The sequence below is a fragment of the Ursus maritimus genome, unplaced genomic scaffold (genome assembly GCF_017311325.1).
Source record: "Ursus maritimus isolate PB19 unplaced genomic scaffold, ASM1731132v1 scaffold_29, whole genome shotgun sequence".
NCBI lineage: Eukaryota > Metazoa > Chordata > Mammalia > Carnivora > Ursidae > Ursus > Ursus maritimus.
The window spans coordinates 31,265,952-31,285,778 of NW_024425452.1; the positions used below are offsets into that span (position 1 = coordinate 31,265,952).

General features: G+C 37.9%; 1 protein-coding gene across 15 annotated transcripts in view; it reads left to right on the plus strand.

The window, feature by feature from the left end:
- Window positions 1-19,827, plus strand: part of BCKDHB (branched chain keto acid dehydrogenase E1 subunit beta) — a 211,416-nt gene that overhangs the window by 167,523 nt on the left and 24,066 nt on the right. For 3 of the 15 annotated variants that reach the window (XM_008684868.2, XM_008684869.2, XM_008684870.2), the window contains exon 10: window positions 12,197-12,291. The exons of 10 other annotated variants lie outside the window; for them this stretch is intronic. In XM_008684868.2, coding sequence (XP_008683090.1) covers window positions 12,197-12,274 — 78 coding nt within the window. In that variant the 3' untranslated portion in view covers window positions 12,275-12,291. Of the gene's footprint in view, window positions 1-10,475; window positions 11,543-12,196; window positions 12,292-15,644; window positions 16,649-19,827 lie in introns of those variants that run through there. 2 more of the 15 variants (XR_566843.2, XM_008684871.2) reach the window with 2 other exon arrangements.

Below are 19,827 nucleotides of genomic sequence, written 5' to 3' on the forward strand. Positions count from 1 at the left end.
TGCATTCAGTCCACCAGGAGGTGCACTGCTCTAGAAATATATCTCTAATCTGACCATTTAGCACTTTTACTACCTAAATCAAAGCCAGCATCTTTCTTCCCTGAACTATCAGTGTCTCGCAAGTTTTTCCTTCAGAGTAGCTGGAATAGCCTTTTGAAAGTGCAAATTAAATCATGTATTTCCTTGTCCCAGTGGAGTTCCCCCCACCCCCACCCATCTTCACCATGAAATCCTAACTCCTTACTATAGCCTGAGTAGCTCTACTGCTTAATCTTATTTTCTAATTCTTTCTGCCTTCTTCATTCTTGTGTAGCCTCAGGGATCATCTTGCTCCTTGAATGAATATAATCGTGGTTTAAAAAAAAATTTGACATAAGGCTAGAAACACATACTTCTGCTGATAGCTTCAGAATATCTTACAGATCAGACAAAAATAGAAAATTTGATCCAGATAATGCAAACATGCCCCGGACAAGTAACTTAAAGTTTCTTAGGGTGTGGTGTTATTTTTCATCTTTTTCATAATGCCATAATTTGAATAACACAACTTATATAGTTAATGCCAGTTTAAGTAATTGTGAAAGTAACTATGAAAAATTCTTTTAGTTTCATAGATAAATGTTACATTTAGTAGCATGGGTTTTCAATTTTCCTGTAATTTTAATCACTAACTCATTATTTATTTAAGAAAAATTCAGTTTAGGCTTTTCTTTTTCTTTTTTTTTAGATTGATCCAATAGGCTTTTATTTATCTCTTTCTAATTTAACTAAATAATGATGAGAGTGGTTCTCAATTGCACTCTTAATATTGTTGCAAAGGTAATGTAATCGAAGTCTCAGAAGGGGAGGAGAAACATAGGAAATTCAAAGGTAGAATCTATAGACAAAGATAGTAGCCAGAGGGGGTGAAAAATGAAACATTACGTATAGGGAACAGCACCCCAAAGTTGTCTTACTTCTCATTAGGAACAACACAAGTCAGAAGGCAATGGAGTGACACCTTTATAAGGCTGAAGGTAAAAAAAAAACCTAACAACCCAGAAATCTACATTCAGGCAAACTAGCCTTCAAAAATGGAGGGAAAAATATATAATTTTTCAGATGAGCAAAAATGAGAGAATTCACTGCCATTAGACCTGTGTTACAGGAAATACTAAAGGACATTCTTCATGCTGAGAGGAAACAACACCAGATGGTAACTCAGATCTATAACGAACAACTGCAGAACACACATTCTTTTCAAGTGCACAGAGAATATGGGCCAAAATAGACCATATGTTTTTATACCATAAGCAAGTTTTAATAAGATTCAAACGTTTGAAATCTTCCGTAGTGTGTTGTCTAACCACAATGGAATTAAATGAGATATTAATAAGATACCTAGAAAATACTCAAATGTTTGGAAATTAAAAGTAAAATTCTAATAATAGCAGGTCAAAGAAGAAATATAACAAAGGAATTTATAAAATCTGATGAATTGATACAAAATATGTGTAGAGAAGTTTAATACTACAAAATATGTGTAGAGAAGTTTAATACTTAGAGGAATATGCAAACTGCAAATGTTCGTCTTCAAAAGGAAAAAAAAAACCCTGTAAAACAAGGTTTAAAGCTTCTACCTTAAGGTAGAGAAAGCAAAGCAAAATATACCTGTAGTAAGTAGAAGAAAGTAAAAAAATCAAGATAATAACAGAAACAATAAAAAGAAAAGATACTGCAGAGAACTTGACAAAGCCGAAAAACATTGGTTCTTAGGAAAGATGAATTAATAACCCACCAGCAAGACTGATCAATGAAAGGAGAGAGAAAACATACATGACCAATAAGTGGAATGAAAGTGGGAATATCATTACAGACCCAACAAACATCAATATGAGGTAAGGGAATATTAGGAATAACTGTATGTGCTGGACCTTCCTTGGTCCAGATTCTCTAAAAATGGTTAAAGGGCAAGGATGGGATGGGACATGCGGAAGGGGTGGGGAAGGCGGGGTAGCTCTCCAGCCCCTACTGTGTGCTGAGTACTTAGCTGGAACTTCACACGTTTTATTTCCTCCCTCACTATCTTAATGAAGTGTCTGTTATGCTCATTTTTACAGATTAGGAAACTGAGGCTCAGGGAGGGTAATTAATTTGCCTGTGGCTGGATAGCAGGCAAATAAAGGAACTAGAAACTGAACGGCATCTGTCTCCAGGCTCCATCTGCTCTCTGGACTGTGTGTGTCGTGAACACGGCAGTAATGAATCCCGGCAAACCAAGTAGAAAACCCACTGAGCATGTGGAACGGGATCCCCTCTGTGTGGGGTGTCACTCAGAGCTGTCTGATGACCATGTTGTTTCCTCTTATTTAATCCAAAATGTGATTATTTTTTTGTTTTGTATTCTCAAAACCCATTTTTTCTATATGTAAATGAAATCCATTTAAATTAAGCAGAAGGTTGTTACGAAAGAAGTCGAATATTAAGAAAACTTTTGTTTAGCCATGAAGATGAAAGTGCCCCCCCACCCGCCCCGCCTGCATGGACGCGAACAACATTTCAGCAATTAAACATTAATTCTTACAAAGGAGGAATAATAACACTTGGAAAAATAGATTTTGTTTTGTTTTCTTTTAGGAATCCCACCCTAAAAAATGGCCTTTGCGTTCCTCTCTTCCTCTCTCCCTTTCTGTGTGTGTGTGTGTGTGTGTGTGTGTGTGTGTGTCTAGGAAAAGGAGGCTTTTTAATATAATGGCTATTTCGCTATTTTTTCTGGCAAGTAGAATGTATAGAAAAGATTGTTTCTGTTTGGAGAATGCAAAATATTTTCAGGTATATTTACAAATAATGAAAGGTAAAATAGAATACATTTTTGTAGGGATTCCTTTATAGTCTGATTCAGCTTACAATACTTAAATGTTTACATTAGGAGATGAATTAATCGTGGTGATTCATCTCAAAAATATATAGATGAAGCTCATGTTAAAACTCTAGGAGTAAAGTATCTCTTTGCATGTACTGCAATATATTTCATATTAAATATATAACTAAAACTGTTATACTAAAGTATTTTTGAGAAAAGATCCTAGATTTTTCTTTTCTTTTCTATTTTTGATCCTAGATTTTTTGTACAAGTTTTGTGAATGATCTCTTGTGAGTGCCAAAAGCTTAAATACACCTTTTTATTTTGCACAATGTTGAGTTCTATAATCATGATATAATCAGCATGAACAACCGTGCTGGTTGCTTGAAATGCTGACTTTTCCGGCAAAACCATGTGTTGTCAAGTAGGTGATCGAGCATTCGCTAATACAGCTAGCACAGGGTTTGTTATCGGTCATTGTATACCAGGGGAATTTGAATTTTCTGACGAGTCAGACTTTGAAAGCAACCAGTTCTATCGCTCATTGAGCTTTTATTTTTGTTTAGCTCTAAACTGTATTTTGGATTTGTTATTTTCTTCAGTTACGTTGTTCAAGGGAAAATACTATATGAAATTGTGCTAAAACAAAATTCTGGGGGACCAGTGAAATAGGAGCTCCGCTGCGAAACAAACATTGCAATGCGAACCGACAGCGCAGAGCAGCATTCGTTAGGAAACTCAGATCAGTGGCGTGGCAGCTCTGCCTGGGTTTGAGATGCACAAACACCAGTGCTCGCTTAAATGGGATAACGATGCTTTAAAAAAAAGAAAGGCAAAATTTCCAGTGTGCATGGCAAGAAATGTAGATAGGACCTTATTTTATTAAAATTAGGAAATTAAAAAAAATTCAGACAAGGAAAAGTCTTCACATGATATTACCTGAACTCAAAGAATAACCCTGTTGTATCTTCTGGCTTCAGTTAGTGAGATTTACGTAATCCCGCGTCTAGATCCCCTAGCGTGGAGATCGTGTACAGTGGTAAATGTAGCCGACTAGACGGGGAAAAGACTTCAAAACTAGCTGCATCCACTTCTGAGTTGTAACTGAATAAATAAGTCTGGCCAAAATAGATGATAGAGAAAGGAGACTAAAAATTAGGGCAGAACCCATGGACTCATAAAGAAAAGAGACTCTTAAGAGAATGTCCACCCCAACTTCCCACTTCTGCTCTGGTTTCTCTTGATCCCCCGTGCACTTGCTTGCTCGCTCCTGAGTGTGCCCGCACAAACCTACCCATGGGGCAGACACGGGCATCTGCATAAGAACCCGCAAGGGATTGCAGGCCTGAAGCAAGTTAAGAGAAGTACTGAGTCTACTCGCCCGTGCCAAGATCTTTTTCAGAAAGCAAGTCCCCAGTGAAATGAGAACAGTAAGAGTGCTGTTTCCCCTCCCCCTCCTCCTCCCGTATTTAATGGAAATGGAAACTCTTCGAACTTCTACTTCGAACTTCCACTTCGAACTTCCACATCCCTCCTCGGGAAGGACAGTCTCTTATTCTGTGATTTTGTTCATCTTCTTTTGTTCGTGTTGCGTACATATTTCTCTTCGCAACTGATTATGTTAATTGGCTTTGGTGTTACTGTCTTTGTCAACAAGTCGGCCTGGTGTTCATCACCCATTTCTTTCTTTTCTTGGGTGTAGGAAATTGTACAGGTTCACGAACGGCGCTATAGACCAATTTTTTTTTTCATTATCATGCAGACGTTTTAGCTCCTTAGAGCTGTGTCTCTGTTTTTGTCTTTGCTTTGTTACACAACTAAAAGTTCCACTTAGGTGGGTCTCCAAGAGAATATGAATAGGAACAGCCTGTCCTAAAAGGAGTGTTCCAAAACTCTTCCAGGTTTTTAGTAATTTTTAAAAAATCTTTTTAAAAAAAATTTTAAGTTTTAAAAAATGTTGGAGCTAAAAAAAAAATAGTAATAAAAAATAAATTAAAAAAATGTTGGAACTAAGTAATTAAGGAAAAGTTAAAATACAGTAAAGGCTATGCAGCCAGCATTTATTATGCTAGATACCATTCTAAGCTTTTTAGCTGGATTATTTCATTTATAATATTGTTAATACAAAACTGTAACCAAAAAAAATAAAATAAAATAAAATAAAGATACTAAAGACCTGAGACTCAAAGAAGCTTAGCAACTTGGTCAAGATCACACAGCTAGTAGGTAGCACGTTTAGACCTTGGTCATCTGACTCTAGACTGCTGAATTTCCCTAAAATATGAACGGCAGAAAAACAAATACTGTATCCCCGGTAAAAGTTGAAAAATACTTGTATTAAATATGTGTAAGCGTGCTTATGAAGGATTCGGACCACTGGAATTAGTTTTAGGATGACTCTTCTGTCTGTCTTAATATACTTTTACTGATATAAAAACAAATGCCACATATAATCCCTAGTTGAATAATCCTTTGTATTTTAAGCAGCAAGATAACTTTGTAAGCATTATAAAATTATGAAATTGTACAACAGTTGATATTATCATAAATTTTGGCCAGTTTTTTTAATATAAGTAGTCATTATTTGTAACATCATATTTGTGATGTTATTTTTTTTTCTCCAGTAACTATAAGATTTCAATCTGTATAATTTTAAAAGGCTGTAGATAATCTAAGTTTTCAAATACCAATAAACTTCCACATTAACGACAGGAAGAATTTGGCAAGCAACATTTCTGACTTACTTTATGATTCTTCAAAGACAGTAACTAATTGTTAGATGGTATGTCTGTGGTTTGTGAGTTCTGAGTGGGAAGGGTTTGATCTTTAATTTGATGTTCAACTTGTAATGTTGTTTCCCAGTATTGGTTGATAAGTATATTTTGTAAGACAACCAGATCCTCGCCTAAGAAATAGAAATGTAATTCAAGGAATCTTTTCTATAATTTTAATATCCTTTAAAACTTTACTTTTACTATGCTCTAGAAGAATGATGAACTAACAGTTTAAAAATCAACATTAAATATAAAAGAAGTGATGGGGCACCTGGGTGGCTCAGTTGGTTGAGTGTCTGACTCTTGATTTCAGCTCAGGTCGTGATCTCAGGGTCATGGGATCAAGCCTTGAATGGAGCTCCGTGCTGAGTTTGGAGCCTGCTTTGTACACTGGGGATTCTATCTCCCTCTCTCTCTGCTCCCCTACCCCACTTGTACTCACTCTCTCTCTTAGGAAAAAAAAAAAAATATATATATATATATGTGTGTGTGTGTGTGTGTGTGTGTGTGTGTGTATGTAAAATAAAGGAAATGAAATATATAATGAATTAATTGCACACATCTTTTTAGAAAATTTCACATTATCAACAAACATGAACAAAAAGTTATAAACAGATAAGATTCATTGTGATAATAAAGATACTTGGGGAAAGAATATAGGTTTTAAATTTTTTTTTTTTTTTAAGATTTTGTTTATTTATTCGACAGAGATAGAGACAGCCAGCGAGAGAGGGAACACAAGCAGGGGGAGTGGGAGAGGAAGAAGCAGGCTCATAGCGGAGGAGCCTAATGTGGGGCTCGATCCCAGAACGCCGGGATCACGCCCTGAGCTGAAGGCAGACGCTTAACCCCTGTGCCACCCAGGCGCCCCTAGGTTTTAAATTTTTATTACCTAGTTGATTCGGTTAAAAGTACTCAGTTAAAAAAACAGCATCAATCAAGGAAGCACACCTATTATTCTGTGCCAGGTTGTTTTTAGTCACTATGGATCATTACGTGCCTAGTTTTTAGTTTTACTAGTGATTATTTCATTTGAATGAATTGTGAATCGATTTCAAGTATTCATGAAACCCTTAGGGAAATTGTATCTCACTTTATTTGGGGCACTGTGGTATTTTGGGGGTGGTAATTTGCAGGCCTAGAAACTGGATATTGTTGGCTGGTTGGGCAGAGCTTATAACTCGAGTCCTCAGGAGAGGAGCTGTTCCATCCTCAAGCTGCAAGTTTGTCTCGAGGCATGGGAGAAGGCAGTAAACTTACTTCCCATCTTTTTTTCTCTCAGCTTTTTTTTTTTTTTTTAAAGATTTTATTTATTTATTTATTTGACAGAGAGAGTGGGAGAAGCAGACTCCAGGGCTGGACCCCAGGACCCTGGGATCATGACCTAGCCGAAGGCAGATGCTTAACTGACTGAGCCACCCGGGCGCCCCTCCCTCAGCTTTATTTTTAACTTCCTGTTTTCCTAAGCTTGTTATTGTACCATCTTTATATTTCCTGTTAGTTGTGTTTATTTCAGTGGGGAAAAGAAAGCGTAGAAACAATGGTTCTTAGTTAGCTTGTTTGCTTACTCTGATATTCTAGGGAACTCAGCTAGCCCTGTTTTCAACCTGCACCGTGATGATGGAGCCTGCAGGACCCTCTGAAATGTCAGAGTGAGAAAATTGTTCACGACCTCTTCGTAGCTCAAGGAAAATTGGATGCAGTGTAACACCATCTGTGAATTCTTTTGAGACTCTGTCACATTTTCTTTATGATTCTTCCTTGTTCCTACCAACTAAAGACCCCCCCCCTTTAAAAAACAAAACAGAACAGTGCTTTCCTCTTTTTTTTTTTTTTCCTTTTTAAGCAATGCTTTCCTCACTTATGGCCTTCTAAACATTTCCTGTTTCTTCCTTATGTCTTTAAAAAATAATTGTTTTATAAGCCACTGAAGTATCGTTGTGGGGTGCTTCTTAGCTGACGTTGCAGTCCCCTTCAGTTGTGGAATTTATTGAGTTGCTTGGTAGAAGCTTGGGAGCACAGTGTGACTACTGATTCAATTTCTTGGTCTTAAAGATGAACAGATGTCACTTCTTTCAAAGACAGTTACTGTTGTCTGAAAATGTTCACTTGGGTACTTTTTAGAAGGCTTTTAGAAAATACAAATTTTATATTTCCAAATCCCTAATGGTGTTTTAGAAATTACAGCAAGCGGTAATTTTTTTCTTCTAAGATTCTCAACATTTCTTCTAAGGTAAGAGCCCAGTTCTCTACTGGGAAGCTTTAGAGGGAGAGGAAGTTAATTGGAGATGTCATGAAGTGATGCCATGTAAGTTTTTCACTCTGAAATTCCTTAGGTCTATTCGCTGTACCCCAGCTCTGTTTTCGGAAATTTGAAGGAAGAAATGACATATTGCTGAAGCAGGTCAGACACACAGTTCTAATAAGATTTATAATCTTATTTCTTTTTTTTTTTAAGATTTTATTTATTTATTCGACAGAGAGACAGCCAGCGAGAGAGGGAACACAAGCAGGGGGAGTGGGAGAGGAAGAAGCAGGCTCATAGCAGAAGAGCCTGATGTGGGGCTCAATCCCAGAACACTGAGATCACGCCCTGAGCCGAAGGCAGACACTTAACCGCTGTGCCACCCAGGCGCCCCTATAATCTTATTTCTGATTGACAGATGAAAATCTAATGCCCAATACCAGTTAAGAGTGAGGTATGACTCAGCATCATAGTTTTATGCAATTTGATCAATAACTTCCTGAAGTTGGGATACTAATTTAATGGGGAAAAAGTAAAAAAATGGAACCAAAGTTTTATTTTATTTTATTTTATTTTATTTTATTTTATTTATTTGAGAGAGAGAGAGAGAGAGCATGAGAGAGGGGGTGGGTCAGAGGGAGAAGCAGACACCCTGCTGAGCAGAGAGCCTGATGCAGGACTCGATCCCAGGACTCCAGGATCATGACCTGAGCTGAAGGTAGTTGCTTAACCAACTGAGCCACCCAGGTGCCCTAAAGATTGTTTTATATGAACACAAAGGAATGTTGGAAGGAAATAAAGTTTAGAAAAGAGTCTATAATTTGCCGGAGATAAGGAAGGCTATGGTAATAGTAACTGATTAATTCAGAAGTAGTTACCATCCTGATGAGATTAAATACTCTGAATTCACTTGTAAAAATGTCGAAAGAATATAAGAAAGTGGACGTGTTGGCGGTGCTGTGGTATTTTCATTGGTTCTCATAAGGGGCTTTTGGCAGTTCTGGATTGTCATTGTTATCTTTGGTGGGGTGCAGATCAGTTGATATCTTTTATCATTGCTGCATTTTGGATTTTGGATTTTGGATTTCTGGATCTGATTTAGTGGGCTTGCTAGAGAACAAGTAAAAAAATGTTGTGTGGTTGTTTTTTTTTTCCCCTCTAATGATTCCTCCAAACTTCTGAATTTAATTTTGTAAATTTCAGTTAATTGTGTAGTTCTGACTTTCCTAGAAAAATAAAAATGAACCAAAATTGACCCAAGCAGAAAAATAAGTCACATCTTCCCGTAGTATGAAAGAAATTGAGCCAGTAGCTTATTTTCCCTTAAAGACAGCAGGCCCAATTGATTGTATTGATAAGTTCTATCAGAGGTCAGTGTTTTATATACTTCCAGACTAGAAACTCTTCTAGAGAGTAGAAGAAAGAACCTGGCCCATCTAATTTGACGAAGTTAGTATAACTTCGAAACCAAGCAAGGGCAATACAAGAGGAGAAAACTGAAGACCAATCTGATTCATACGCTTAGATGCAAAGTTCTTATAGCAAACTCAATGCAGACATATTGAAGACCAAGTTGAAGTTATTCCAGCAATGGCAGATTGATTTAGCTTTGGACAGTCTATTAATATAATTCATTATATTAGCTGACTAAAAGAAGGAAAATCTACAAAGTCATCTCAATGAATGCAGAAAGAATATTCAGTAATTTTCAGCACCTGCTTTTAATTAAAAGAAGGAAAAAATTCTTAGTAAATTAGTAATTTCCTTTACTTGGTAAAGGTTATCCACCAAAAACCTACAACAACCATCATATTTAATGGTAAATGTTGGAAGCATTACTTTTGAAATCAGAAGCCAGCATACCCACTGTAACTAATTATATTTATTGTTGTACTAGCTGTCCTAGCTAGCACAGGAAGACAAGAATAATAATGGGAAGTTTGTAAGAACAGGAAAAAAGAAGAAAGAAGTGTCATTTATTGATGGCAAATATGATTTTCTACATAGAAAATCCAGCTTAACTCATATTGCTTATTAGAACTAATTGGAGAATTTAACAGTGTTGCTATCGATGAACCTCAAATTCAAACTGAAAATACAATTTTTTTAAAAAATCAGTATCTATGGTAGCAATTACAGATATGTGACAATCTTTAAAAAATTCTTTGAGATCTTTACGGGAAAATTATAAAACTTACGAAATCAGTGAAAAGACAATTTTTAAATGAATTTTTTAAAAGACTGTGTTTATAGATCAGGAGATTGATTACAGTGGTGAGCGAGTCATGGTTTAATCTATAGATTCAGTCCAACTTCAAACAAAATCCAAACAGGCTTTTTCCTTGAAAGCATCATTAGTCGGTGCTAAAATGTTAGAGAGTAAGAGCCCTACGTACTCCAAACAGGAAGAACGAGATGAGGGGTAATTTCTGCTTCAGGCTTCGCAGAGGGAGCAGTGCGCGTGTGGGTAATGTTGGCATCGGGATGTGCCTCACGAGGCGGTTCCTCATCAGATTCACGGCACCTGCCCTGTCACTCACCTGCGGAGCGAGGGAACCGGATCAAGTCGATGCAACTTGACTTATGCTCCTAACATGATTCTTCTGTCTTACAGAACTGCCTTCAAGGATTAAATGGAAAGGAATCTATAGGTTTTGGCGGACAGTATTTCAGAACTATGAGTGCAGGGCTGGACTGCCTGGGTTCACAGAGCAGCCCCACCCCTTAATTTGCTCTATGAGCCGATGGTCGGCTGAGCCCCCACTGCTTCAACATCCTCCTCTGGAAAATGAGGGAAGATTCTTTTTGCAAGTGTTATTGTGAAGATTAAATGGATGCCCACATGTGAAACTGTTGTACATTATCGGGTACCCAGTACTCAGGAAGTAGTAGCTGTTACTGTTTTTATTTCTTTACATTGTTATTCTTTTTCTCAAAATGCTTTAATCAATGTGCCATCTTTTGACAACACCTTGCATTGGGTTTAATTCAGTGTTCACACGCTGGCATTCAAAGGGTATGTTTCTGAAATGATAAAGACAACAAAAAGAATAGCAGGTTTACTTAACAAATGAATACTGAGTACCTCCTGGAGGCTGGGTTTAAAGAGGAACTATCAGACCAGAGATAGGGGTTTAGTGGAGAGAGACATTGGTGAATGAACGTCATGATTACTGAGACGTGAGTACAATGGCAGTACTTACACAGTACAATCTAAACGTAGAGAAAAGGAGCCTGAATGAACTTAAGGACATCAGTCCACAAGAGTCCTGAAGAATGTAGCGTTTTCTCTGAGATTTGAAGAATGAGTGAAGGTGTCCTGGGCACACAAGCAGATAAGCCGGGGCTGATATGACTGGAATCCCATTCACAGGAAGGAGGTATTTAGTAACCTTCGTGGCACCGGGATGTGTGTTGATAGAAAGACACCATCAGACACAGATGAAGAATTTAGTTTCCTTAAGGGAAAATGATACAGAACCTTATGGAAACAAAGCCAGCGATGACACCGCATGCTCTCACATGGAAGTATAGCTTTGCATTTTCCCGTAGAGTCAGACAGCTGTGGGTTGATACCGGGTGTGAGCACTCCCTTTGCCTTTATCCTGACCCCAGCTTCCTCCCGGAGATTCTCCTGGAGACTGGCTCCAAGCCCACCTGCTAACCAAGAGCAAGTGGCCGGTATGAGGAAACCACAGCCCATTTCTTTCTTTCTTTCTTTCTTTCTTTCTTTCTTTCTTTCTTTCTTTCTTTTCTTTTCTTTTCTTTTCTTTTCTTTCTCTTTCAAGAATTTATTTATTTATTTATTCGACAGAGGTAGAGACAGCCAGCAAGAGAGGGAACACAAGCAGGGGGAGTGGGAAAGGAAGAAGCAGGCTTCCAGCGGAGGAGCCCGATGCGGGGCTCGATCCCATAACGCTGGGATCACGCCCTGAGCCAAAGGCAGACGCTTAACCGCTATGCCACCCAGGTGCCCCCACAGCCCATTTCTGATTGGTGTGCACTGTGAGACTGAGGAGGTGAAGGTCAGGTCAGAAACCTTGCTCATTAGGCCAAGCGCCAGCCCATCTGAAACCTGTTCATGAAATTTCTTCCCCACCCGTAAGCAGCACTTGGGTTCTCAAGCCTCTCCTGTCATTGCAGTTACATAACTAGCAGCTTGTTCTGAGGTTTGCTCCTCAGTCCTTCAACTGCTCTTCACCACCAGCGTTTCTTTTCCAAGAGGAGAAAAAGGCTTTAATTAAATAGACTGGGCTTAGAACCTGTTACACAATAGTTAGGTTTTCTTGGGAAAGTTGTTTTCCTTTATAAATCTTAATTTCCTTATCTGAGAAGCGGAGCCGAGCAATCCAGCGTGCAGTGACGGGCCGCCATCCTGTATGCAGAGTGCCTAGTACATTGCCAGATGCGTAAGAGGAAAGCAGTACATGGTTGGTATTATTTTTTCCCTAATCTGAAATTGGACCATATCCAGTATTAAATGTCTCTGTTCCCTCTCTGTCAGTGTTCTGTGCTTCCCAGTGCTAATGATTTTCTGTCCCTTTTTTTCAGACGCATCCCCCATGAAAGAGTATGCGTCTCTTTCACAATTTCTGTAGAGTAAATTAAAACTTAAAAAGTCTCCAGATGTGTCCATTAGTGTCTACAGAAATACCTTCTAGTGAAAAATATCAGTGTCACACAGAAAGGGTAACAAAAGTACAAAGTATATAGACATTTTAGAAAATTTATAAATTATTTGTGTCCACTTTCAGGCATATTGTGTTTTAATATGGAACATGATCTAAGTGTCCAAATTGACCTTTGTTAGCTAATATTTTAATATTTTTCTGTTAAAATATTTCCTTATTATAAACCTATTGGTATTTCTGGTTTACTATTAAAAATATAGATTATTGGTGGCAAATTTGAATACCAAGAATGCATTTACCTACTTACACACTTTCTATAGCCACCTCCATTTTATTAAGATATTTTTCCTTGAGATATTTACCTGTTGTATAACATTGAATTTTAGTTATTTTAGAGAGGAAGTAGTCGTATCCTGTATTTTAACCTATTGTTTATTTCAGCTATAAAATGTAGCTCATACTATTTCACTGGGATGACGTGAAGAGTAAATTCTCTGAAACTATGTAAAGCACCTACCACAATACCTGACCCATAGTAGGCACAGAATAAATGTCTACTTCATTCTTTTTCTTTTTTGTTTGCCACATAAGTTGGGGCATAAACTGGTCTGTAGAAGATTCTATAAGGAAAAAATGCTTTATCAATCGGAGCCTTTTAAAAAGTAAAAATATCTGTTAGAGATATCATTCCCATCAGGCAGGTTGTTGGACTGGAGTGACTTCTAAGGTTTCATTCATATTCTGTAATTTCAAGATTCTGAAACAGTAAAAACAACTGGTAGACTTCGTTAGGTAATACAGTCTTGAATTTTGGATAATTTAGTTTGACAGTTAAATCCGAAAACAGATGTTAAAACATTTGTAAACCTCAGTGAACTATTTTTTAATTGACTGTCCGATCATCTTAAGAACTTAAGTTATACTTGATTACCTTAGATTTCCCTTGAATCATAATGATTTAATTTGTATATGAGAATAATTCTAGTTCTGTATCATTCATTATATGGCATAATATTCAGTGCAACTCAAACACAAACTGGCTGTTTTTTTTTTTTTTTTCATTTTGCATCCATGGTTTTTCCATATTACATGGTCGTTATTCTAATTCTTTACAAGGATAAAAACATGCTTCTTTCCATCAGAACTTCCCAGCAACTGCTAGGTTCCTATTATATGATCATATGATGGGTAACAACATAAACAAGTGTGTTTGTGATGCCCATTCTTCATTCAGTGTAACTTCACTCTTAATTAATGGAGAAAATTGTGAAATCAAGATACTTCCCACAAAGAGTTCTTAAAATGCTTCGTACCGCTAACATTTGTCTTGTGATTTTTGCTTTCTTTGCCTAGAAGTACTGGCAAAAATGCGAGGAAAGTGGGCTTACTTGTTTTGATCTCTCAGTGGCTGGCTATTGTCTGCCTGCAGCCTGGCATGGGTTTTGTTAGAGAATGCTCTGTGGACCGCCTCGTCGTCTTCCCCAGACTGCCCTGACCTTGGATCGCGATGGAGGGCAGAAACCATTTAGGAGCACTGAACAGTGTGGTTCTCACTCTGTTTGTTTTGAGACGTTCTGAGTTGGCTCCAATCAGACTTCCCAGGAGGGGATCTCGGGGTGGGGTTTAGAATCAGAGCAGCATTTCTCCGAGGATGAAAAAGATTTATGCTATCAGCCTTTTACATTAGGTACTCTCTCTGGGCTTGCTCTCATTCTTTAGAAAGTTTTCCTTCCAATTCCTCTCAGGCTTCATTGAGCAGTCGGGGTCAGATGTGGCCTTCCTCTCTGCCTGGGCTTCTAACACAGACGTGGGGCCTCTGCAGTTACTGCTGTCCCCCCCCCCCGGGGGGGGCAGACTTGACTGTGAATTTGAAGACCCCTGTATTAGTTTTCTATTGCTGCCACAACAAACTCAGTGGCTTAAAACAACATAAATTTATGATTTCATAGCTCTGTAGATCTGGATTTGACACATGTCTCACTGGGCTGAAATCAAGATGTTGGCAGGGCTGTGTTCCTTTCTGGAGGGGTCTCTAGGGGATCATCCTGGCCTTTTCCAGCCTCCAGAGGCTGGTTTCTTCCTTGGCTCATGGCACTCGCTCCATCTTCAAAGCCAGCCATGGTGCTTCTTTCTGTCTCCTCCTGTAGTCTTAACGCATTCTCTCTGACTGCAGCTGGGAAAGTTCTCCAATTTTCAGGATTCAGGTAAATAGACTAGCCCTCCCTGAAAAATCCAGGGTACTGTTCTCATCTCACCATCCTTCATCCTAATCAGTGTAAAGTGTTTTTTGCTGTGTAAGGTCATGTGTTCCCGGTGTCTGGAAATTAGGACAGGGCATTTTTCAGGGCAATTACCACAGTCCGCTTCCCCTTTTTGTCAGTGGGTTACACTGGTCTGGGGACCTGAGGGAGACCACCATCTCTCTTCTTCTTCACAGTGGGCCCAGGATATAGTCATTTTAAAAGCATGAACCCATTGCATAGACCAGGGCTTCTCAGCCTGTTTCCCTTCTGTTGAACAGACTAAGATTCTGGCTGTCTCTCCCTCTAATTCCCTCCAGCAGCTCTAGGGCTTGCTTTGAGATGCTTTCTCCCCTGAGTCCTCAATATGCCAGTGTTCTGTTCTTCCTGTGACTTGTCCTCAGCTCCTCGCACCCGGACACATACTGTGCTCCCCAGAAGTGGCAGGAAAATCCCAACAGTGCTGGGTGTTTAGGCAATAGTCCCAAACCCTATTACCCCCTACTTCTCCCCACTGAAGTTTTTCCCTATTGAGAGCAGGCTGGGCCTTCTGACACCAGACAAGAAATGTAATCATGTAGTCACTCAAATGTGCAAGACATGAGGGTAATCAGATAAAAACTTAGGCCCTTGCCCTCAGAAAGCTAACAGTCTAATACACAGACATGTACTATGATCATTGCTGTCACAGGATCTGTGTGTACATTATAACGTGTGTGTGTGTGTGTGTGTGTGTGTGTGTGTGTGATAATGGTCTCCCTGGGGCATCCAAAGGCAGATGATAGTAGGACCATGCTAACTAGAGAAGTCTTTTGCTTTTGCCCTGTCCTTATGGGAAGAGTTATGCTTGTGGAATTTTTGATGTGGAAAAGAATTCTGTGTCACAGCTTGTGTTTTTCTTTTCTTTCTCAGACCTTGCTTTTAAAGAAAACCAGTAGGAATCAACATACCAGCTGACACCTTACCAAGAGTGTGGTCTTGCACAAATCTCTTATCTGTCTTCAGTATTTCCATCAGTGGTACCCATCTCACTGCACTGTTGTGAGGTTTGCATGAGTTAATGATGTTAGGCTTTTAGAATGGCCTACAGCATACAGAAAACATTCAATAGTATCATCATGTATCCGTGTCCCTATGTATCATCATGATCTCTCTTGAATTACTCATCACTTCTCTGCCATCATAATACGGAACAAATGTCTTGATTCAAGCCAGCTTTTCCCTTATTTATGGCTTAGGAGATGCCTCTAGATGTGTGAGGAATCTCGAAGATGTCTGATTGCATTGCATAAGTGAAGCCATGTGTATACTATCTCCAGACATGGAAGTGTGTTTATTTAGGTATAGGAATTGTCGGTTTCCCACAAGATAATTTATAATGCTTAATTTTGTTTAGGACAATAGTTGGCATTTTTCTTTATGTTTGTAAATCTGCTGAGATAATATGGAAAATGATCATTTAAAAGAAACTGGTTTTTGCTATGATTAAGCTATATAATTCTAGTCTTCAATCAACGTGACCTTCCACGTAGCTCCTTTAAAATATTAATAGAGTTGTAGGATCAGTTCTTTTTTGGAGTTGGATTATCAGCCACATGTTATATTTGCTTATAAATATTTAATGAAATAGGAAACATTGTGCAAATGTTGCTAAATGTATATACTGCTAAGTTTAAAATGTACTAAATATGAGCAAAATGAAATCTGACTCCTACCAAAGTGAACATGTGGGTTTTTTTAATAGAGAAAGCATGAATTCAGCTTTCATAAAAGCATTATTAATAAGAGTAAGTCCTTTCTTTCTACCATATGTGATAGAGTGATTTTGCTTTATTAATTACAGTATCATACTATGAATTGTAACAAATACATCCTTACGTTATTTTCTTCCAGCCTCTTGCTTTATAATATATGGAAACAAATATTGTCTTGTAACATGTATATATGTGCAGCAATGACCATATTTTTGAAATGAAAAGCCTTCTCAGAGAGAGTTTTGGCCACTGAATAAATTAAACCTTTGATAATCACACAAAAATGAAGTATTTCCACACTATGCCTGTGATACGCCCCTTCCAAAAGTATAAAATTAATAAAAATCTGGTAAATATACCCAGTGACAGTATATACCCCAGGATAGATTCCATTATGATCTAAGCAAGCTCATGTTATAAAAGTGGTGACATTTTAACAGAAAAAGAATGAGACCATAGAGTCTGTCTGAAGCTGACGGCTCTCCCTTCACGTGCACCTGCTGTCACTCTGGAGAGCAGCTGCTGAGAGTGGGTGGAGAAGGCTCCCGGGTTCAGAGACGCAGAGCGGCACCCTCACTCTGCAGCAGGTGGGGGAGGTCGGCAGTGGATGAGGAGAGGCACCCGTTTTCCATCCCCCAATTCTGCTGAATAACCTTTCCTGGAAAACCCTGTTTCTGTAGTCGTATCTTTTGTCAGGGAGGATTACCTGAACGGGACATCTGTGGAATGGCCATGGTAATTTTTTTTCCTTTTCATCATGATAAGTGTGGTCACCATCTGTCACCATACACTATGATTAAAATGTTAGTGACTGTTTTCCCAGTACAAAGTACTGTGCTGTACTTTGCATCTCCATGATTCATTTATTTTATAATGGCAACTTTGTACCTGTTAATGCCCATCGGCTATTTCACCCATACCCCCCACCCACCTCCTTCTGGCAAACACCAAGTTTGTTCTCTGTATTTAAGAGTCTGGTGGTTTTTTGTTTGTTTGTTTATTCATTTGTTTTGATTTTTAGATTTGACATATAAGTGAAATCATATAGTATTTGTCTTTCTCTGTATCTGAGTTATCTCACTTAGCATAATACCCTCTAGGTCCTTCCATGTTGTCACAGATGGCAAGATCTTATTCATTTTTATGGTTCATATTCCATGGTCTATATATCCCATGTCTTCTTCACCCATTCATCTCTCTATGGACACTTGGGTTGCTTCCATAGCTTGACTATTGTAAATAATGCTGTGGTAAACATAGGGGTACATATAATCTTTTTGAATTAGTGTTTTTATTTATTTATTTTTTGGATAAATACCCACTAGTGGAATTACTACATCATATGGTATTTCTATTTTTAATTTTTTGAGGAACTTCCATACTGTTTTACACATCGGCTGCACCAATTTGCATTCCCACCAACAGTGCACAAGGGTTCCTTTTTCTCCACATCCTCGACAATATTTGTTGTTTCTTGTGCTTTTTTATTTTAGTCATTCTGACAGGTGTGAGTGATACCTTACTGTGATTTTGATTTGCATTTCCCTGATGATTGGTGATGTTGAGCATTTTTTCATGTGTCTGTTGGCCATCTCTATGGCTTCTTTGGAAAAATGTCTATTTGGGTCCTCTGTCCCTTTTTTAATCAGATTGTTTGGTTTTTGGGTAGAGTTGTATTAGCTCTTTATATATTTTGGATATTAACCCCTTATCAGATACCTTCTCCCATTCAGTACGCTGTTTTTTCGTTTTGTCGATGGTTTCCTTCACTGTGTAAAAGCTTTGTATTTTTGCTTCTGCCTCCTTTGCCTGAGGAGACATATCTATAAATATGTCGCTAAGGCTGATGTCTAGGATTAGACCTATGTTTTCTTGTAGGAGTTTTATGGTTTCAGGTTTCACATTTAGGTCTTTAATCCATTTTGAGATTATTTTATGTATGCTCTAAGGAAGTAGTCCAGTTTCATTCTTTTGTATGTAGCTGTCCAGGTTTCCTTGCACCATTCATTGAAAAGACTGTCTTTTCCCCATTGTATATTCTTGCCTCCTTTGTCATAGATTAATTCACCATATAAGTGTAAGTTTATTTCTGGGCTCTCTATCCTGTTCCATTGACCTATGTGTCTGGTATTTGTGTTTTGTTTTGTTCTGTTTGTTTTTTTGTTTTTTTTTTTTTTTTGCCAGTACCATACTGTTTTGATTATTGTAGCTTTGTGGATTGCTTTGGCTTTTTGAGGTCTTTTGCGGTTTCATACAAATTTTAGGATTATTTGTTCTAGTTCTGTGAAAAATGCTGTTGGTATTTTAACAAGGGTTGTGTTGAATCTGCAGATTGGTTTGAGTAGTATGGACATTTTAACGATGTTAATTCTCCCAATCCATGAGCGTGGTATGTCTTTCCATATATTTGTGTTATCTCCAGTTTCTATTATCAGTGTCTTACAGTTTCCAGAGTATAGGTATTTCACCTCCTTGGTTATTCCCAGAAACTTTATTCTTTTTGGTACAATTGTAAAGGGAATGGTTTTCTTAATTTCTCTTTCTGCTACTTCGTTATTAGTTTCTAGAAAATGCAACAGATTACTGTGTATTAATTTTGTATGTTGCAACTTTACTGAATTCATTTATTCTAATAGCTTTTTTGGTGGAGTTTGTAGAGTTTTCTATCATGTCATCTGTAAATACTGACAGTTTTACTTCTTCCTTACCAATTTGGATGCCTTTTTAGTTCTTGTGTGATTGCTGCAGTTAAAACTTCTAGTCCTAATGCGGGAGCTTGATAAGGGCTGTATCCAATACTTAGTTCTTTTGAAACCTAAAAATATTTATATTTTTCATTAACTTACTGAATCCTCAGAAACTTTCAGAGAACCCAAGTTTGCCTAAATTTTTAAAACGGGACACTTAAATGAAGAGTAATTCTTTACCCTGACATATCAGCATCTTTAATGTATTTCAACTAATATGAAGCAGGAAAATAATGTCTCATACTCTTGAGAGCTATAATATTCAGTAGTAATCAAAACATAAAACGTTCCTTTCCTGATTTTCCATTTCTCTGTACTCCCAAAAAATATAAACATTACATGTGAGATTTCTGGTAGGAAAACTATGATCTGAAATCAAATGTATTTTCTCATCTAATATGTATATTGTAGTGTTTTGGTGAATATCAAATGTTAAATGAGCTCAGCAGATATTTACATGGAGTCTACCACATATGCTGGGCAGTAGAGAGGCAATGATAAGTAGATATGGTACCTGCCTCCTCGGAGCATTCACTGAATAGGAGAGATGCTCTAATTTGTGTCATCACTGAATAGACTATATAGAGCATATAA